Source organism: Miscanthus floridulus, chromosome 4 (genome assembly GCF_019320115.1).
Source record: "Miscanthus floridulus cultivar M001 chromosome 4, ASM1932011v1, whole genome shotgun sequence".
In the NCBI taxonomy this organism is placed as follows: domain Eukaryota; kingdom Viridiplantae; phylum Streptophyta; class Magnoliopsida; order Poales; family Poaceae; genus Miscanthus; species Miscanthus floridulus.
Window position 1 is genome coordinate 47,540,942 of NC_089583.1, and position 17,214 is coordinate 47,558,155.

Sequence of the window (17,214 nt, forward strand, 5' to 3'; positions counted from 1 at the left end):
CAGCCACGCCGGGCACATCGGCTTTAGGCACCAGCTCGCCAGGGAGCGCACACGGCGGCGCCCCTGGAACACCTGCTTCAACCACGCCAGCGCCTCCGGTGGAGTTCGTGACACCTCCCTCTGGTGCTCTGGACCTCGACAACAACCACGATGACGAAGCGCCGCTCTGGTTCCGCACAATTGACAATGTGCTGGGACCTAGCGTGGTGCAGGACCTGGCGGAGCGGGAACTTGTGGTCGATGAGGACCTGCTCCTAGCCGTGGGAGAAGAGCCAGCCACGTTCGAGGAGGCACGGAGGGAGGAGTGCTGGCGCCAGGCGATGAAGGAGGAGATGGCCTCCATCGAGCAGAACGGGACATGGAAGCTCGCGAACCTTCCCCATGGCCATCACCCGATTGGCTTGAAATGGGTGTTCAAGGTGAAACATGATGAGGCAGGCGCCATTGTCAAGCATAAAGCCCGTCTTGTCGCCAAGGGCTATGTCCAGCAAGAGGGGGTCGATTTTGAGGAGGTGTTCGCCCCGGTTGCACGGATGGAGTCCATTCGGATGCTTCTCGCCGTGGCTGCGCGGGAGGGCTGGCTTGTCCATCACATGGACGTCAAGTAGGCTTTCCTTAATGGGGAGCTACAGGAGGGGGTTTATGTCCAGCAGCCGCCGGGTTTCGTTGCTGCAGGGCATGAAGGGAAGGTGCTGAAGCTGCAGAAGGCCTTGTACGGGCTCCGTTAGGCGCCGCGAGCATGGAACACGAAGCTCGATGCCAGCCTGCGCAAGCTCGGGTTCAGGCGCTTTGCTAGCGAGCACAGCATGTACACGCGCGGCGCCGGGAAGACGAGGGTGGTGGTAGGCGTCTATGTAGACGACCTGATCATCACTGGGGCAAACCCTAAAGAGGTTGGCGCGTTCAAGGAGGAGATGCGTCGGCTCTTCCGGATGAGCGATCTTGGCCTGCTCTCGTATTACCTCGGCATTGAGGAGAAACAGGGCCGGAACGCGATCACCCTGGGACAAGCAACGTACGCGAAGAAGCTGCTGGAGAAGGCGGGTCTGGCTTCGTGCAAGTCGATCTCGACGCCAATGGAGGTCCGCCTCAGGCTATCCACCAAGAGCACGACGCCGACGGTGGACGCGACCATGTACCGCAGCCTGGTGGGCAGCCTGAGGTACCTGGTGCACACGCGGCCTGACATTGCCTTTGCGGTGGGGTATGCCAGTCGCTTCATGGAGACGCTGCGGCAGGAGCACCTTGTAGCCGTCAAGCACCTGTTGCGCTACATCGCAGGGATGATCGACTACGGGCTCGTTTACCCCAAGCTGTCGAACGGCGTCAACAACCTCGTTGGCTACACCGACAGTGACATGGGCGGGGACGTCGACGAGAGGCGCTGCACCGCTGGGGTTCTGTTCTTCCTGGGTGACATGCCAGTCACATGGCAATCCTAGAAGCAGAAGACGGTCGCCCTCTCGACTTGCGAAGCTGAGTACATGGCCGGGGCGGCTGGGGCTTGCCAGGCCGTGTGGCTTGTCCAGCTGCTGAGCGACATCACCGGCGACGTCGTTCAGCCTCCTGCACTGAAGATGGACAACTAGTCCACAATCGCCCTAAGCAAGAACCCTGTCCTACACGATCGCAGCAAACACATCGACACGAAATTCCACTTCATACGCGAGTGTGTGGACAGCGGCAAGATCAGCGTGGAGTATGCAAGCACCCAGGAGCAGCTTGCAGATGTCCTGACGAAGGCCCTAGGGCGCGCGAGGTTATGTGAGCTTCGTGATCAAGTGGGCGTCGTCAAACTGAAATGAGCATGAATTAGGGGGAGATTGTTAGATAATCCAAGCTCATTTGCTCCATTGTATCCCGGTCATAGACTTAGTGTTGGTGTGAGCCGGTCTGACCAAACCTGGCGCGTCTGTTCCAGCCCGACGCATGCTGCGTTCATGCGGAGGCTGTCCTCGTTTGTAGGAGTGCACAGTTACGATCTCGCCTGTGGGATGGCATGGGTCAGTAGGAGAACGTGGTGAGCGCACATGCAGAAGTGGTGGCGATTTCCTAGCTCTAGACGTGGGATGGCGCGGCAATGGTGGAGCAAAGTAGTCGCAGCGTTAATGGCCGATCGTGGCCAGTTTCAGAGTCCTTGTAAACTTCTTTTTATGTTGCAAATAGAGTCCAAAAAAGCTGCGGGGTTGCGGCACCAAAATTCCCTTGTGTGCTCTGTGTTTTCCACTGTATTTGCGTGAGTCTTCCTCCTGTGTTCCAGAGAGTTCCGGCGATCGTCTTCGTCTCCGGCGGCGGGCGCCGGCAAGGAGAAGCCCTCATCGTGGACCACTTCGTCGAATTTGTGCGACGCGACGGGGAGCTCACGGAGGGGCCACAGCTCATCGCCGTCCTCCTCGTCGGCAAGGCGGCCGAGAAACTGGCGTCGCACCACTACGAGTTCTAGGGCCAGAAGGTGGGAAAGGCGCGGGAAGAAGGACTCCACGGGAACGACGTCTCCGTGCACGGCTTCGTCCACGTAAAGTTACGCGGAAGGAGGGGGAATTTCTCAAGTCCTAAAAGATTAGGAGTTGTTGGAGAAGAATTTTTCCTCATCTTTCTAAAAAACAAGGATTAGAAGAATGTTTAGGGAACTCTTGAGATGCTCTAAGAGTTTCTAATAATACACTCCTAAGAATCATATACTATTTCTAAATTATCCTAACCACTTTTATATATTCATTCTCTCTCTAAGAATTCTATACTATTTCTAAATTATCCTAACCACTTTTATATATTCTTTCTCTCTTATACATTTACATCAGGAATTATTTTCTACTCTTTATTCTTTCCACGTCTTTCTATCTTTAGATTGGCCGACAAACATACGCGGAGAGAGAAGATACACGCGACTCAGAAGCGCGTAACTTTTCGCAGAACAGGATAACTTTTCCTAAGTTAAAAATTAGGAGGATGGATTAGGAGTGGTTAGAGAGAGGTTATTTTTTATCTTGCTAAAAGCCAAGGATTAGGAAGAGATTTAGAGAACTCTTGAAGATGCTATAAGAGTGGATTCCAACTGAACCCCTAATAACTATCCGGTTTCTACTCGAAAGTATACTATATATTAGTCTGTGGCATGCGGATACTTGAGTTCAAACGCCTAATGACAAAATCGAAGTCTTATCTAAGTTCCGTACACTATTTTTTTTCCTCCTATCCTATTTTCGAACTAAATGGTGACAAGTATACAGCGGTCCTTTAAAAAACCTATAAATTAATTGTTACTTTCACTCTATTATCCGTTGTATATCCATTTATCCCTTAAATCCGACGGCAACACACTGCTGATTTGTTAGATGGTACTATCAATTCTCCCTACACAATTCTTCTCAAATATAATGCAACATGATTCCCGCGACAACGTGCGGAGTATCATCTAGTTATTATAGTAGCTAATGAAACTATATGTGTGCATATAACCTTTTATATTTTTTTATGTCGACAAAACACTAGTACAAAAAAGTGTTGTCAAGAGGTGGACTTTTTATTAACAGAGATGGGTCAAACGATCTATGTTAATAGGCTATTTGCAAAGACTGGTCGGTTAGACTATCTTTGTAAATCGACTAATAGAGGTAGACATCGCCTCTATAAATGAACTTAAAAAACAAAAATGTTCGCTCCGTATCACTACACTACATACTCACCTGTGACTTGGAATAGATATTATCCATTTATGTTAAGTTTTAGGAATCTTGTAATTGAATACTTTACCTCTAAATAATTTTAAATAAAAATACTATCAACTACAAAGTTTTAGATCTTGTTGATATCTATAATTTTGATACAGGCGATGCCTCCATTTGAGATTGTTTGAAAATTTTTAAAGTATGAATCTCAAAATCTAAGAATTTTAAAATAAATATTTGGGACTTTAAATATTTTCAAATAAGAGACTTGTCAACTCTAAAGTTGTAGATTTTGATGAAGTCGATGTCCAAAATTGTTTGAAAATTCAAAATTTATGAACACAAAATGAATATTTAAGAATCTAATTAATTTTAAATAGAAAACTTGTTAACTATAAAGTTGTAGAAAGTATTGAGAACAACAACTCCAGTAGCGACACACGCGTGATGGTGATATATAGCCATATATGGGGCTGTTCGCTGGTCTTAAGAAACCAGCTAGCCGGCTGGTTTCCCCTCACACGGCACTATTCATCCATCCAGCCAAACAGTGTTTCTCTCTCATACAATCAACCAGTTTTAGTCAAGATTCTACTAGCTGAACGGGGCTATAGGGTCTCCGATACCGTTCGTTTCATACGTAGTCATTTTGTACGTAGTCATTCTATCAGCTAGTCAAATCAAAACAGAATAGGGGATCTCCTACAAAAGTGTGGATATTTTTTGGTGTGATATTTATTTTGGTTCGTTCGTCTGTCTACGCATGCGATTCTACGACATCTCCCATATATATAATTCTCCTTGATTGAATATTGCATGTCATGTGATAGAGAAATCACGGTAAAATAGGAAGTAGAAAATTATTGTACTATTCATATACACATTGCATGTTTGCATGCACCAGCATACATGGCAACAAGCAAAAGGAAAGAGAATTAACTCCGAAGGAAAAAAAAATTAAGACAAAAGGAACCTCTTTATATTTCTGAGAACCTTGTCAAATCTGTCTATATTTAATTACTTCACCTCTTTGCATTTGCAAAAAGGATAATTTTTTTCCTCCTTTCATTTGGTTTCACGCTAATGTGTTCCATCGCCCTCGCTTGCTGTTTCAGGTAGTGTGCCCGTGCGTTGCTATGGGACAACTAAATCTTTGTACTAATCTTCTACAACTAAAAAGAACTAAGTGTGACATTTTTTTGTGCGACATTTGTTTTGATTCGTCCGTCTGTCCACGCCTGTGATCCCACGACATCTCCCGCATGCATAATTCTCCTTGATTGAATATTGTCTGTCATGTGATAGAGGAATCACGTCAAAATAGAAAGTAGAAAATTATTGTGCTATCCATATACACATTGTATGTTTGCATGCACCAGTATACATGGCAACGAGCAAAAGGAAAGAGAATTAACACAGAAGGAAAGAGAATTAAGACAAAAGGAACCTCTTTGCATTTCTGAGAACCTTGCCTAAATCTGCCTATATTTAATTACTTCTCTTCTTTGCATTTGTAAAAGGGGCAACTTTTCTTCTCCTTTCATTTGGTTTAACGCTCATTGTGTTCCATCACCCTCGCTTGCTATTTTAGGTAGCGTGCCCGTGCGTTGCTACGTGATAACTAACAATTTATACTAAAAACACACGGATCACATGATAAGATAACAATATCGTTAAATTAAATACCGACGTTAAAGTGACATTTAATCCAAAAAACAAAGTTTATGAATTTAACACAGTCACAAAGTGCGCGGCGTCGCAGGCTCACAAAATGCAAAAAATGGATATCGGAGATTTCTTCCTGCCAATATAAAATATTATCTTAGCCGCATCACGGAAAGGTCAACAAAGTAGAGTTTGTGAGCCTGCGACGCCGCGCACTCTGTGACTGTGTTAAATTCATAAACTATGCTTTTTGATTAAATGTCACTTTAACGTTGGTATTTAATTTTTACAGTATTGTTATCTTATCGTGCAATCCGTGCGTTTTTAGTATAAATTGTTAGTTATCCCGTAGCAATGCACGGACACGCTACCTGGTACAAGGTAAAAACAGAATAAGAATTACTGGCTAGCACGGCAGCAACTAAAACAAACTTTTTTGAGAAGAATATCTTTATTTCTCCCTAAGTTCCCTTCCACACGTATAAATGAAAGATCGATGTATCCCTGCAGGAGGTCAACATGCATATAGTTGGAAAACTTTCTTGTTCTAGACAGACAGCCTACTTCTAGAAATATCGCCCACCAGATGCATCAGATTCCTTTACACCCGCATGCCACGAAAGAATGATAATAGCTTGGAATCTGTATTTTAAATTTACTAATGATATATATGGTTAGCGACGTCCGTCTGATTATTAACTAACACAAACCATGCATGCAGCTGGCACCCTAGATAATAAAATTTATTTATACCTCTGGCCACAAATATATGCCCACTTAGGTTGTCCTGTGTCAACTTTTTCAACTTCGCTAGCAATGATAATGAAAATATATATGTTATGTTAAATTAGAAGAGTTGTACACAAGTACTTTTGCAATAAGCCCGATTATAATGTCAACCTAGTGTTTTAATTGATATAAAAAAATCAGATACTAATGCTAAGAATTAATAAAGTTTGACTTAAGACAAACCTACATAAACTTTTATTTAAGATCAGAAGTATAATAGTGTAACACTTTCGGCATCTGGTCTAGTACAACATCAGATATGCCTCCAACAGTGACGCAACAACTGGTAAGTTGGACTTGGATGACACAATGAACGAAGAGGCGAGATAAGGAAGCTAACATAGGAGTATTCGAGATCCATCAATTTTTTATGGGTTAATTAGATCCATACCATTATAATTTTATTATTTTTGAAGCATGTCATTACGATAACTCGTGAAATCGTGCAGGTGCCATTGTATTTCTGCCGGTGTTTGATATATGCCATTATGTATGACAGGACGAGGGCGAGGGCGAGGGTGAGGGTGAGGGCGAGGGCGAAGACCATGGCGGGGGTGAGGATGGGAATGAGGACGGTGGGGTCGCGCATTCCTGAAACGCGTGACCTGATCATGCCCGTATTCTGTACGCTCCATTTGTATTGGATGGATGCCTAACATGTCACGCATGCTGGGTGGGAGGGAGAGGCATCGAGGGAAGGCAGCCCCCTAGGGCGCAGCCGAGGCTGCCGCCGCCGCCATAGGCCCCCACCTCCATCACCACTGGTCCCCCTCCCTTCCCCCTCCGGCAAATTGCCAGAGACCGGAGGGAGTGGGGATCCATCTCTCTAATAGTTTTTCTAGTAGATCAAATCCTGTTAGGGTTAGGGTCTCTCCATGCCAATTTTCCTGGTCTTGGGGAATTGCTTTCCTCCTCCTTTCTAGCGACAATGAGAAGGTAGGGTGGATTTAGTTTCTCCATGGAGTCTCTGATGAAGATGAGGGAGGCAACTATAGCATCAACAACTTTCTCGGCATGACGATATGGAGAATTATTTTCAGACGGTGACATCAAGGCAGCAATGATGTTGCCGCCGTGGAGTAATTTTGTTTGGTCTCGTCGCCGTTTTGTTGTGGTTAGATCTGATCACGATGAAGGACTAGTGAGAATAAGTTTGCCCCTTCCGATTACTAGTATTGAGTTAGAAAGATTTGGATCGGTTTTTCCTTATTCTTCGGTGGCAGAAGGAAGACACAAGAAAGAAGAAGCTTATGCTCAACTCTGTCTACAGGAATGTTAGCTGCCGTTCGTTGGGCACATGTTCTCATTCCTTTTACTGAGGATTTGCCTATGCGGTCATCCATATGAATCGTCTATAGGCTTAGGATTAGATTTGGAGCTATATGAAATATGGGTACAATATAGATGAAGAACAGTTTCTGAGTATACATATTGTATTCCAGAGTGCTTGTAATATGATGATTTACTCAACTATATTTTAATATATTTTTTCTTTTGTCTAAAAAAAAGAGAGGCATCGATCCTGCCTTATATTTACCATACCGCCAAATCCAAGAGAGAATATCGTCATTTCATTAAAAAATGAATAGAATATATATTATCTATCGCAGCTAGCACGCATGTATAATATGATATAACTGAAGTAGTTTTTCTTTGTTCGAGTCGATCTCGATCGACAATATATCGACAGCCATTGCGCTTGCGCATATGTATGTTTTACCTTAATGCTTAACAACAAATTAAGCAAGCGTTACCTAATATAATCATTATTTGATACATTAGTTTTATTTATGGTGTGCCACTAGTATTGTCTATATATTGCGCCCTTCGGTCAAAGAAAGTGACCTTTTGGAGTATCTTCTTGAGTAAGAAGTTTTAAACTTTGGTTACATATTAATTAAAAATATCAAATATCACATGTCAATCAAAAATATCACAATCACACATATGTAGTTCAATGCATGAAAGTAAATGTGAATGCACAAATGTATCACACAGAAAGAACTAAGAATAATAAATCATAAGCTCCCCTAGATATAATGCTCCCCTAGATCTAACATACTCGATCACTCTCTCTCTTTGGCGTCAAGCACCAAAATCTAAGGGTCGGACGGCGGGGTAGGAGCAGACGAGTCAGGCACTAAGGTGCGGTAAGAAATCTAGAACTATGCAGCAGCATCCTTTAACCCTAAGCTCTGAGCGGTCTGACCCTCTATCGCTGGAAGTGAAGCTAAAGTGGTCTGGGTCTGCTCTGAGACTAGTGCGGCCTGTGACCCTGGAGGTATCACTATAGTCGATGGCTCTGATGATGCAACAGATGACGGGAGCATCTCTGTAGTCCCTAGTAACTAGAGCAACTGTGGTAGAAGCAGAGACTCAGTAGCTCTGGCGGTGTAGGCTGACCTGTAAGCTCGCTGAAAGTGGCACCGAGGCTCCTGGAAACTAGGGTGTCAGTCACAAGCACCAAGGAACTCTGAGGCAGAGTGAAGCCCGTAACAATAGGTGTGAAGTGAGGACCTTAGGTTGTCATTGGCAAAGCAAACCACTGGGACACCTGCTCTATAGGTGAAGCAAACTGAGTGGCTGGCTGTCCCTGACTCTAAAGCCCACTAGGCTATACAGCTGGAGTCGCTAAAGTGGTGGCAAGCTGGCCTATCTGAGGTGTAGTCTGTGGAGGAGCAGCCCTAATAGCAGTGACAACATGCTGCATACAACCAAGTAACTGCTGCTAGATCAGGAGCTGCTGCTGCATGGCCTGCTATTGCTACTGCTGTCTTGCCTGCTTGCTGTCTCTAGAACTCATCCTGTCTAGCCTAAACCTATGCTAGTGCAGCTACAGTCTCCTGGGCTTGGCGTGCCTGATTCTGCCTCATCCGCTTAAGAATAGCTAGAAGAGCAGGGTCTATCTGCGGTGGTTGTGGAGCTGAGCTGGAGCCACTGGCCTCTCTACCAAGTGGTCGAGGAGGCATCTGAGGAATAGCCTGATAATCATCATTAGAACTATCACTAGGGTTGCTCTTGACCACACCCTCCTGCTGAGCATCTAGTTGCTTCTCCTCTGTCACTACAATGCCCCTGATGATCTCATCCTACTGGGCTACTGTCTTCGGGACCTCTGGGTGACGACTCGGCTAGCGAGGTGTCCTCATAGTACTATGGCAGAGCATTTGAGTCATGTTATAAGGAGGGAACTCTGTAGTAGCACCTGTGTACTCAACCATCATCTTTGGAGACTTCTGTGTAACTGCCTTTCTAATCAAGAAGGTAATCCAGTGAGCATAAGGTAGCTGTGTGTGACCTCTGAACCCCTCTGCAAGAGTGTCCTCCATCTCTGATACTAGACATCCCAAATATCAAATACTATCTGCTACACCAGAGAGTTCACCAACCATAACTGAATGCAAGTCAATCCCTTACAATAACCCATCCTCGGGAGCAGGGTCCTCCTCATGATAGCATCAAGAAGCTGAGCTATAGGAGTAAGGTCCCATGGTGTCCTGCTCGACCCCTCACCGAATGGCTCTGTGAAGCATGGTCGGACCAGATCTATGGGTGGCATAAGCTTGCCATGAGGACGTCTGGGAGGGTCTCTCTGACCATAGCAAACCTCATGAAGATGAATGGGTGACTCTAGAATTCTAAGCATCTCTCTGACCCTCAAGCTCTACTAGCCTGTAGTCACAGCCTCTGAATGCAAAGTGGATGAATCTATGCCTCGGGTCAATCCAAAGTGAAGAGTAGAACTCATGGACCCATGATGGAACATAGTGGCCTATTCATCCAAGAAGGTCTATCAACCCTGGTAGATATGATAGATGGAGATGAATCTACTCGCTTGCAGCTGCAACAATTGCCTCAATGGAGCAAAGTCTCTGAGATCTGAATGCAATTCCATTGTTTAAATAAGCATTATAGAAATCCTTCTGCAGTGGTGTATAGAAGTGCTCTGAAGCACGCTCATCCCGCCTTGGTAGAAACCAGTCCTAAAACTGCATGAAGCGGAGCTGCTGCACTTGCTTGCCTGTGGCTGCCCTCAAGTCAAGGTGAGTCATCAGAGGCGGACCCTATGGTCTAGGAGGCTGTGCGGGGGTATGACCCCGGATACCCACGATAGACCACATGAGCTACGCCCCTAGGGGCAGCCTAGCCCACAAGATGAAGCCTTGCGAGGAATGACGCTACTCGACGTCTCCCGCAAAACACCGGAAAGATATCTCCTGAAGATACTACGAGATCTGTTAGGATACATATGATCTCATGATTCCTGTAATCTGTTATTACTTTTAGGTTATCTCCTAGATCTAACCGACTTGTAACCCTGCCCCTCGAACTATATAAGGCAGGCAGGGACCCCCTCCAAACACACGCAATATCATATGATAGCCAATACAATCCAACAGACCACAGGAGTAGGGTATTACGTCATACTGATGGCCTAAACCTGTCTAACTCATGTGTCTCTGTTGCCTTCTTGTTCTTGATTACACGCATCTCTATCGATCAATCTATCTTCGTGGGATACCCCTCAGAGGACTACCGATGATATTCTATCAATAGTTGGTGACGTCAGGTAGGGGTGTGCATGCTATTTCCATGTCGAACAAGATGGTACATTTTGCAGGCTCTTCGTCCTTCCCACTAGCCCGACTAGATCTTCAAGGTCGGATCGATCTCGTAGACCATCAACGCTGATGGAGTCAAAGATCTCATCGAACCGGTGTAGATCAATACTACGTTGATCACCCCAACACCTACGACTACAGATCTTATCTCAGAACCGCCTCCAAGGTCATCTTTGCTAGGCAATTCGCCGCCCGCTCCCCCGCTACCAGAGGAGGCAAATCAACAACGACGATCTAATCACATCCACCAATCAGGTTGGCTAGAAGCTCATTGATTGCCTCTCCATCATAGAATCAGCTCTGGACACCCTGGTTTAGCGCCAACCACCCTCCGATCCAGATCTATCGGAGGCTACTCGAGAAACTCCAGGGGTTACTGCCCTACCCTTTGGGCTCACCAGTATCGCCGCTACCTACCAACATGCCCTAAGGGGCAAGTTCACCGACTAGGTTGGAGATGTCCATCCTCTCGCTGACCAGATCGCTGACCAGCTCCCGCCGGCTATCAACATGCTACACGTCGATCGACGCCCCGTAGCATCCCTCCAAACCATCCTAGAAGAGAATCTAGACTCTAAGTCCTAGGGCTCTACGGAGATTGTCACCGAAACCACCGCCGAACAACTTCCTTTCCCTCCCTTCAGTGGAGGTGCAATCTTCAACATCAGCATCAATAGTCCCTCATGGGAAGGGGAAACCGAGGAGGACCGCACTGCCTACATCAATAGGAACATCAACCATGTGCAGCGTTGACCAAACGAGGCTGCCCTTGTGATGGCTAAAGCTCAGCTTGACTCACAAGGAAGGCCACACCAACTCCAACACAACCTCAACGATGAGTTTGTCCGTGTTGATGGCCACGACAGTCTATCAGACCCTAAGCGCCAACTTGGTTGTGGTCACCAACAAGCTCGCCCGGCTCTCGCAGACACTAGAGGTCGCCAAGGATGCTGCCATGCTTAAAGCAATGCACTGTCAGGTCAATGAGATCTGCCAGGATCATAGACCTTCATACTCCACAAGCTTGATTCACTGATTAGCCATGCCAAGATCTGATCGCCAGCCAAGCCATTTCATCGACCAGTACCGCAACGACAGGCAACCCCTCTAGGGGGAGCTAGGAGCAACTGCATCGAACACCCTCGCCAACATGACCAGGAGGTCAATTAGGATGTCGGTAGCACACCTCAACAATCTTTGAGACACTGTGACGACTGTATCGACGAGCGCCGCTTCGGTCACCACTGAAAAAGAAGTACGCCACCATCAAGAGTATGAGCAAGAGTTTGGTGACCCAAACTCAGCTCTTGAGCCGCTCAATGCTGGCAATGCTGTAGATCATGACGCTGACAATCCCAAAGGGCCCCCAGCATTCACGAGGGCACTCCGAACACTCTAGTGGCCCCATGGTTTCAAAATTACTAGGGGTCGAGCCCTATGAGGGATGGATGAACCCCACACAGTGGCTACAAGGCTTACTGCCAACCGCGATGAACTGGTTCACAAGCCTTGCCCTAGACTCCATCAGATCCTAGGAAGAGCTAAAGAAGGTCTTCACCGACAACTACATGACTACTTGTACTCGGCCGGGCACCAAGCATGATTTGAACTGCATCTACTAGAAGCCATCTGAGCTCCTCCGTAGCTACATCAGACTGCTTTTTTGAGATGAGGAATTATATTCCCAACATCATGGAAGTTGAGGTTATCACCACCTTCGTTCGAGGACTCCATCACCGTGATCTCTGCTCCAAGTTCAACTGCAAGCCACCCATGGGGATTGGCGAGATGATTATGATCACCAACCAGTACACTGACAGCCGAAGAAGCTGAAGTGTGCTTCAACTGAGGATGTGGGCACTCGTCGCCCAACTCACCGCAGTGATGATAGCCCTGATGATCGGCGCCACAGCGACCACCGCTACTGACGACCGCAGTCACCATCGGGATAGTGGCCATGATTCGGACAGAAGGATCCAAGTCTGGTCAATATCACCACCAGCCGACCAGACCATATCGTCATCGCTGTTGATGAACCTCGCACCAAGCGCAACTATGACAAGACATACAAGAAGATCCTCGATCGCCCATGCCCTCTCCACAATAATGCCAAGTGTAAGATGAAGGACTACCTCGACTTGGCTAAGGAGTTCTAGGCTATAAAGCCAGACGACGACAACAACGATGGGGCTAGAGGCCGCCGACCACCTAGGGGCAACAACAATGCCTTCTAGGATCACAACAAGGTGGTGGCCACTGTAACAACCTAAAAATCCATACACCAAAAATACCAACTACAAAATTTTTTCTTGAAACACCCATATGATGATGAGTGTCATGTATAGAAAACCCAACCTAAGAGATGCATTAGGCATAACCCCAACCCAAGTCATCACATAAGCATAGCATGACATTTGCTGATTATGTTATTTAATTTCTAACAAATAAAGGGTTGCATACATTGTTAACTCAAATTGTGAGTTGGTTCTTCATTTGTTTTATGTAATGCCTAACAACTCCTTTAAAAGTAATAAGCCATCAAATCAAATCAAAGAATAAGGATTTGTTACACTTACTTTTGTTATACAAAATGGCTAAATAAACTCCTAATATATATATAAGAATGTTGCGGGTCATATATCTAAAACTCCAATGAATAAGTTACCTCAGTTGTGAATTCAAATTCTAAACCAAATTTGAATTCAAACAAATGGAAAAGAAATGAAAAAAATAGAAAAAGAAAAAGGAAGAAGAAGGCCTCGCAGGCTCCGCCTGCGCCAATCAGCCCAACCGACCGGCCCAGCCAGCCCCAGCGCGCACGCACACGGCCCAGCATGCTGACCTAGGCTACCGCTGCTCGCCCGCGCGCCCATCAGCCCCGTCAGCAGTCGCTGCCACATTGGCCCCGCGCGTCAGTCGCGCGCTGCTCACCCGCGCGCCCCTTTGCTTCGCTCGCAGCCGCTGCCCGCTGGACCCCGCACGCCAGCCACTCACCAGCACAGTAGCGTCTTCTACCTCACCCACGCCTGCGCGACCAGAGACCGACCAAGGTGACAGTGCGGGCCAGGGGGTCATGCCCAGGGCATGACCCTGTCTCCTTGGCGCCGCACCCACGCAACCCTTGCGCCACGCCTACGCCACCGCACGCGAGCCCTTGGATGCCACTGATCACGCCACCACTGCTCGATTACCGTCCGCCATTGGAGCTTGAAGCTCTGGCTATAAAGCCATGCCCAGAGCCCTAGGGTTCTCCCAACGCCCCGTCACCACCGTGGTGTCCGACCGCAGCACACCTGAGCCAAGAGAGAAGAGTGGGGGAGAAAGGGGGGAAACGCTGACGCCGCTGTGAAGGGGAAAAGCTCGCTGAGACCGCCGGAGCTGAGAGCGACGCCGTCGTCTACATCACCGACGCAGTTTGGCACGGCACTACATGGCCACCAGAGCTACACGGTCTCGAATCAACACGGCATCACCATCCATTCTTCCACGCCACCTACAGTGAGCCTTCTGGTCTCTCTCCTCGCCGCCGGACCCTGTTGTTCGGCCATGGCGCTCCACACCTGCAGCGTGTAGGCCAAGGCCATCTCCAGCCACTAGGAACACCCGGACCCACACACACGTCTGTGACCATGCCGTGACCACCTCGCTGGAGCCCCATAGTGACCCGCGCGCCTTGCCATCGTCACCGTTCGCTGTGGCCGCCGGGAAGCCCTACTGGCCACAGGAGAACCCGTAGCCTCGCCTTGAGCCTAGACATCCCCGCTGCGTCCCCACGCATCTGTAGAAGCATACACACCCCACCGAGACATTTCACCACGACCGTAGCCACCTCACCGACGCCGTCGTCGTGCTCGAAAGGTCGTCGTCGTGGCCAAAGCCACCGGAGGCCCTGGAGGACCCCTCGACCAGCCCAACATGCCTGCTGGTGCGTTGTGTCACCCACGCGCACCATAGAACCGGCCTATGCCGCAGCTCTGCGCCATTCCCGCATGCCAGTGGAGCTCGAGCCACCGCTCGCCGTGGCCAGCACCTTGGGAAGCTCTGGCCGCCACTTTGACCCCACCAACGCAGTCGCCGTGGCCCGGGGAAGCTTTTCCCCTCCCCAATCAGACACCAACATTGCCATAGAGGCTCACAGTGAGCTCACCACTGGCAGGAGCACCACCGCGGGAGAAATAGGGGAACACCCCCTCGCCAGCCACCTGTGCATGAACTCGGTGCATATGAGCCGAGCTGAGAGGAACAGACAATGGACTTGGTCCACCGTAGACCAGTCTGCGGTCCATGGACCATGAACTTGGGTCCACCGTGAGCCGAGCCCATGCCCACAGCCTAAACACGAGGCCCAGTAAGAGCCCACGGCCATGACATGGCAGCGTCACAGTGTGCCACATGTCTAGCCCGGCCCGACCCAGACCGGCCCAACCCGAAGCCCGTTTGAGACCCGACCGTGTTGACTGTTGACTGGTCAACGTTGACCATTGACCAGGCCCCACATGTCAGTGACACGGACACTTTGGACCCACACGACAGGCGCTGATGTCATGCTGACATCACACGAGACCCACATGTCAGCAGCCCCCGCAGCCAGGGTGATGTCATGCTAACATCACATTGACATCAGCTGCTAACGTCAGCAGCCCAGGCCCCACATGTCAGTGACCCTGACCGTTGACCGTTGGCCAGTTGACTCACATTGACCGACTGTTGACTTTGATCGGACCCACCTAGTTAGTGACCCAATAGCCTTTGGCCCCACCTATCGGTGTGGACGACGTTGACGACGTCACGATGACAGTCATGCTGACGTCAGCTGGGCCCCACCTGTCAGCTTAGAACCAGTGATGCTGATGTCATGCTGAATGTCAGCAAGCCACGTGGACCAACCATAGTATGACACGTGTCAGCCCTAGGATTAATTCAGCCTTTTTTCCATTTTCAGAAATAGATTTAAACTTCAGGAAATTCATAACTAATTCATATGACCTCAGAAAAATATGAAACCTAGGACCAAAATTCATCTAAAATCGAGCCATACGCAATGAACCCATGTTTGAGTGCATTTGCTCTTTTGAATTTTCATTGCTCCTTTGTGCTATTCTATAGACGTCGCTAACGCGACTATAATGCGATCATTTGCAGACTCGGAGGAGAAATAGACAGATGAGGATCGTGAGTACCGTGAGGAGTACAAAGATGACTACACTGAAGGTGCCACATCCCACCCAATCTTGTAGCACCTATTACGCATGGCTAATGTAGAACTGCTATTGCTTTACTTTACTATTATAATCATACTTTGATAGGACTTGCATGGTAGTATGCTTTCTTGATGGCCTTTACCTTGACGCAACCTTACCCCTGCATACCCTGCTATTAGGTTAAGACACACGCTTACTGCTATATTTTATTTGCTTATACTTCTTCTACGCTTATACTACATTAAATGCGTGGTGTATTCTGGACTACGGGGAGAGTGCTGCGTGTGTGACTTGGATGTGTGGAGGGTGAGGGTTGTGTCGACCAAGTTAGAGTATACGATGAGCCTGGGGCAAGTCTTGCCATGGGGTGCTACCTAGGCACCCCTAAAATGGATACCTATGGTGGGTAAATGGTATATGAGGTGGTCCTAGGTATGAACCTGTGATGGGAGGAGCCCAGGATGGAGGTGTTGTGGTGGCACGATAAATGGAACCTTGATGAAGACATTCTGGCTTGGTCACCCCTAAGGACTTACTAATACTCAGATTCATTGGGAAGCCTTACGTACCACTCGCCCTATATGGTACGGGACGGCCGGACTACTTGGTAGGATATTGCCACTACTGCTAGGTTGATAGCGGATAGTGCGAGGGAGGTATGGGGCGTGGAGGATCCCCCACACCCTTCCGAGACTTCATGGAGACCTTGTGGACCTGGCTCATGACTCACATTTTCAGCCACCCAGACTCGATTTGGGGTGTATCAGGGCTGAATGGTAGAGTGGCATTATCCTAGGCTAGCAAGCGGCTGGAATCAGCCCAGTTGACGACGGTCAGCGAGGAAGGTGGATCTTGTGGTTATGTAAAACCTCTGCAGAGTGTATGGTTGATCGATCGATACATGTGCCGACTTGTCGGCTATGGACCTTTCCTGGGTTTCGCTTAAACTAGATAGAGAGATGAGTCCTTTTCTTCCCCCTAGAAGTGAGTGTTCGATCATAGCCAGGGGCTACGGGCCTTGAGATAGTGTTGAGAGGGAGTTGGCCTGTCGACTGAGCGATGGTATGGTTATGGTATGGTGATGGTGTGGAGATGGTGGTATACCGATCCCAAGATCGAAACCTGGCTCTGGAAGGGGAATGGGTGGAATAGGTGTGGGAATGGTGTTAAAACTTGACTATACTGTTATATACTTGATATGCTAAAATACATAGGAAACCCTAGCCTTATAGGTTCCTTTTGACCATATCCAACTTGCATCCAATTTCC

At 48.0% G+C, this 17,214-nt stretch overlaps 1 protein-coding gene across 1 annotated transcript; it reads left to right on the forward strand.

Annotated features, from left to right (window-relative positions):
• Positions 1 to 806: 806 nt before the first annotated feature.
• On the forward strand, positions 807 to 2,443 carry LOC136548488 (uncharacterized mitochondrial protein AtMg00810-like). The gene is made up of 2 exons (XM_066539995.1): positions 807 to 1,424; positions 2,261 to 2,443. Exons 1-2 carry the CDS (start codon positions 807 to 809, stop codon positions 2,441 to 2,443), a joined length of 801 nt encoding a protein of 266 aa, XP_066396092.1.
• Positions 2,444 to 17,214: the final 14,771 nt, after the last annotated feature.